This window comes from Portunus trituberculatus, chromosome 24 (assembly GCF_017591435.1).
Source record: "Portunus trituberculatus isolate SZX2019 chromosome 24, ASM1759143v1, whole genome shotgun sequence".
NCBI lineage: Eukaryota > Metazoa > Arthropoda > Malacostraca > Decapoda > Portunidae > Portunus > Portunus trituberculatus.
Window position 1 is genome coordinate 6698076 of NC_059278.1, and position 5000 is coordinate 6703075.

The 5000-nt window shown below is 38.8% G+C and overlaps 1 protein-coding gene across 3 annotated transcripts in view; it reads right to left on the minus strand.

Moving 5' to 3' along the window:
• The window catches only part of LOC123508136 (PDF receptor-like), a 310821-nt gene that overhangs the window by 102607 nt on the left and 203214 nt on the right, over positions 1-5000 (minus strand). For all 3 annotated transcript variants that reach the window (XM_045261651.1, XM_045261650.1, XM_045261652.1), the window contains exon 3: positions 1997-2104. In XM_045261651.1, the coding sequence (XP_045117586.1) occupies positions 1997-2104 (108 nt within the window). The remainder of the gene's footprint in view (positions 1-1996; positions 2105-5000) is intronic.

The following is a 5000-nucleotide window of genomic DNA, read 5'->3' on the forward strand; positions in this document are numbered from 1 at the left end:
AGAGAGAGAGAGAGAGAGAGAGAGAGAGAGAGAGAGAGAGAGAGAAAATTTTCACACACTTTAGGCTTTTAAGTGCTGATGTCTTTAAACATTCATCTTGCCTGTATAGTGTTTAAGAGTTATAGTGTAAATGACAGCCTAAAGTTGATGTTTTATAGCTTTCGTCATTATGCATATACACATACTATCCATCCATCCAACCATCCATTTTCCATCCATTCATCGAAGAAGGGGAGGCGATGGCGTAGTTGATAAGGGGTGAGCGTGGGATCGGGCAGACGTCCACACGTAGGTTTGAATCCCACCACATATCGCTTAGAAGCTATGCCATTTGTCGAGTGGTTTAAAGTTACCTACATGTCACCATTATACCCAGTTTCTACGTAGGTGGTTACACCAAAGATGCGCCTGGATGGTGATATGGGCCATAATATGGGTACCACTATAAATAAGACAACCTGCGCCTCTAATGGACGGAAGCTTGATAGCGCTTCCCACATCTACTCTATATGCCTACAGGCGGTATAGACCATTACTCATCCATCTACTGATGTGTCACGGTTAATATACTGTAACAGGCTAATTCTAGGGCGGAGGACCCTTCATGCGGGACTGAGCATGACCTGAGGATTACTGTCATTAATGATTAATGAGCGAAAGATGTAATCGTCTCTTGAGGTGCATGTTTAATGACTTATTCAATGTTTATAATTTTCAAACTGAACTTTGTAGTAATTATTTTCTTTCTTTTAATATCTGTAGTTCTGCATTTGGAGGTGGCAATATTGCGCAGGCAATTGCTGGAATTCATTAACATGTTGTGCATTTCACGGTTGGTATCAACTCGTCTGCTGTTCGCCAAGTGACACGCGTTGGAACTTTTTACTAATTAGTATCACATGGATCATAATTGGATTCTGGAAAACAGGTAATTTTGGTTGGAGTAGGATACCAAGTGGGTCTGCCTAGCAGTTAAACACTATTCTTGCTGCCTTGTACGTGACTTTGTTTGTTGGCCTTCATCGGCCAGATAGGACCGCAAACTGTAGCTGTGATTTTTCAATATGATCGATCATTTCATCTTCGCTCAATTGTTTGCAGTATGCTGAAAGTTAGTGAATGATTGTTACGCGTGGCAATCTCCAGAACTCAATGCTTACTTTTGTATTTCTTCCTTCCTTCATATGACTTCCACTCTTTCAAGATGAAGGTTTCAGGATTCCAAAATTCAATGATCCTTTGAAAGTTTCTTTAGGGAAAAGCTGATCAGTCACTTTGCTACCGTGAGGCAGTGCCTAACATACATCAAATAAATAATGTATTTTTGTAGGGTATATTAAAACTAGAGTTTCGCGTGTGAGAGATCGGTCCCTCAATGTTTGTAATGTTTTGGTTGAAATAATAATACTGTCTCCTGTTTATATAAAGCTTTAATAAAAGATAAGATAAATGATGCACCATATTTTATATTTTATTTTGTCGTACTTGTGAGAATATAGAATAATATAAATGTTTTCAATATCAACAGGAAATATATATGTATATTTTAATGATTTTTTCCGTCGTCCTCATCATCATTATTATTATCATTATTTTTACTATTCATCATTATAGTTCTATAAACTCATTATAGTTCCTAGAACTACCACTGCTGTCTCTGTTAGTATTGCTGCTACTGTTACTACTACTACTATTACTACTACTGTCTCTGTTAGTATTGCTGCTGCTGTTACTACTACTACTACTACTACTACTACTACTACTACTACTACTACTACTACTACTACTACTACTACTATGACTGGTACTATTATAACAGCTACTATTTACTACTACTACTACTACTACTACTACTACTACTACTACTACTACTACTACTACTACTACTACTACCACTACTACTACTACTATAACAGCTATTATTAACACTACTGTAATCACTGTCACCACCACCACCACCACCACCACCACCACCATCACTACTCCTGTTACTTACGGGAGGGATCGACGCCCTTGACCGGGGGGCATGGCAATTGTGCACTCTCCCCGGCAGGGGTGGGGGGCCAACACAGCACCATGTCATAAGTGGCGTTGCACCAGCGCTCTGAAACACCAAAGACACAACAGCTGTAGTAGCGAGTCACAGGATAAATATTAGCAATAGCAATAATGATAATAATAATAATAATAATAATAATAATAATAATAATAATAATAATAATAATAATAATGAAAATACAGCAAAATGAATAAAAATAATAACATCGGGTAGAACAAAATAAATAGATAATGAATAATGATGTAAGTAAGATATAAAGCAAGGTAAATGAATAAATAAACAGATAAATAGTCGGAGAGAGAGAGAGAGAGAGAGAGAGAGAGAGAGAGAGAGAGAGAGAGAGAGAGAGAGAATTTATAAATCAATCAAATTCATGATAATAAAAATTAACAGTGTAAATAAGAGACAACTAAAGTAATAACTAACTAAAAATAACTAACTCAAAATGACAAAAGCTGCGTATTAATAAATAGGTAATCTGTACAGGACACTGAAACAATGGACAGTATGCAACAACTCTCACTTCCTTCTCATTACTATTTGTTTTCCAATCAAAACTCGCTCAATTTCCCAAGCCTACCCATATATAATCTCTCTCTCTCTCTCTCTTTTTTTTTTATACCATGTGGGGTTTTCACGGGAATTTATGGGCTAAAGGGAATACTTTTTGGGTACCCCCTATCTCAAAGCCCACCCGCTAGGAAACCGTTGCCCCGAGTGAGGAAGCCCAACCTACACTCGGACCGTGGACAGGATTCGAACCCGTGCGCTTGGAGACCCCTCGGATCCCAAAGCACGCATGGTTCCACTGTACCACGGCGGCTCTCTCTCTCTCTCTCTCTCTCTCTCTCTCTCTCTCTCTCTCTCTCTCTCTCTCTCTCTCTCTCTCTCTCTCTCTCTCTCTCTCTCTCTCTCTCTCTCTCTCCCTTTCATTTGCTCTTCTTTTTATTAGCATGCTGATCTAAAAATAGCAAAGAAAAGTGGTTGTAATTATGATAATGGCTGTACTGGTGATTACAGGAAGGAAACTGACTGGATTTCCTCCTCCTCTCTCTCCTCCTCTTTCTCCTTCTCTTCCTTCTCCTCTTCCTCCTCCTCCTTACCCACTTGATCAGACAGGTGGCAGGTGAGGTTCAATGTAGATAAATGTAAAGTGTTGCACATTGGTAGCAATAATGATCATACTGATTACTCAATGAACGGTTCCGAGTTGCTCAAGGTTGATGAGGAAAAAGACTTAGGCGTTATAATTACCTCTGACCTCAAGTCAAGTATACACACTGCTCGGAAGTACTTAAAACAGCGAACAAATTGGTTGGGTTTGACGGTAGGACTTTTCAGTTAAAATCAAATGGGGTAATTCTTACATTGTTTAATGCGCTCGTCCGACGTCAACTTGAGTAGTGTCCAGTTCTGGTCACCCCATTATAGGAAAGATATAGACAACCTGGAGAGAGTCCAAAGAAGTCACCAAGTTGATCCCACGACTGCGAAACAAGCCTTATGAGGAGCGCTTGAGGGAACTCTTAACTAATTCAGTTTAGAGAAGCGGCGAATGCGAGGACATTTAATTGAACTATTTAAAACGTTTTGGGGCTTTGATAACGTAAATATAAACAACTATCTCACCATTGACGGCTCCAACACCACTAGAAATAATGGTTACAAGATTACAGGTAAACGTTTCAGATCAGATGAGGCTAAACATTATTTCTTCAATAGAATTGTAAATGTCTGGAACTCTCTTCCAGCACATGTTGTCCGTAGCAACACAAAACAAACTTTAAAAAAAAAGGTTGGACATTCACCTCACATTAACCCCTCAAATGACGTACTTTGCGCCTACATAAGATATCCTTTTTTTTCTAGTTAATGTACTAGATAGTGTCACTTCTCTTTCAATTTTTCCTATTACATCTTTGACTTTTTCTCTCCCCGTGGCCTCTTTTCTTCATCCTTGAACCCTGATGTCCTTCAGCCTCTAACTTTTAGAATCTGTAGTGGTAGCATAGGCACACAGACAGCCTCGTTAGGCCCAGTAGGACTGTTGCTGTCTGTTCATTTATATTCTCCTCCACCTTCTCCTCCTCCTCCTCCTATTCTTCCTCCTTTCACTTCTCCTTTTCGTCCTCCTTTCAAATAAGACAAATTCCAGTAACAGTGTAGCGTGTAAATTTCTAATAAGGAAGAACGCCAGGGGGATTCTCTTTGATAGAGGTTCAGGTGGTAAAAAGTGTAGCGTTTAGTAAAGATTGCTTGGTGATATTTAAATGAAGTTGTGGTTTGTGTGTCAGAATATATCAGTGTATCGCGTTGACAGATTGTGAGGTAAAATAGAAGAAGAAAAAACAAAACAAAACAGACAGTTAGTCTTAAAATAGAAGGAAAATAAACGGAGAATAACTAGGAGAGCTCACTCGTAAAGGAATTCTCAGCTACAAGGCACTTTATGTTAATTATTATTTTTTTTTTATGTATTTCCTCCTCCTCCTCCTCCTCCTCCTCCTCCTTATGATGAATACTTTTTCCCTCCTATTTTTGTCTATCCTTTCCCTCGCTCGCTCAGTGTTGTGTGTTGTGCAGGGTTGAAGGCCGAGATCAGGTTTCTTCTCCTACCTGTTGCTGACACATGTGTGGAAAAAATATCCCACCGACATGTTTAGAATAGCACACGAAGCAGCAGGTAACGTTCTTGTTTAGATGTTACGAATTATTAAGTAACGTGTTTAGAATTCAGTTGCTTGTTTGATTAGTGTGTGTTTTTTATGTGTCTAGTGGGGTTATGTGCTTTACACTAATATGACATAGTTTGCAATGTGTTTGGTCCAAATTAATTAATACTATTTTTGTTAGTATTGTTTGTTGATTAATAAAATTTATGTGTTTATCTCTCTCTCTCTCTCTCTCTCTCTCTCTCTCTCTCTCTCTCTCTCTCTCTCTC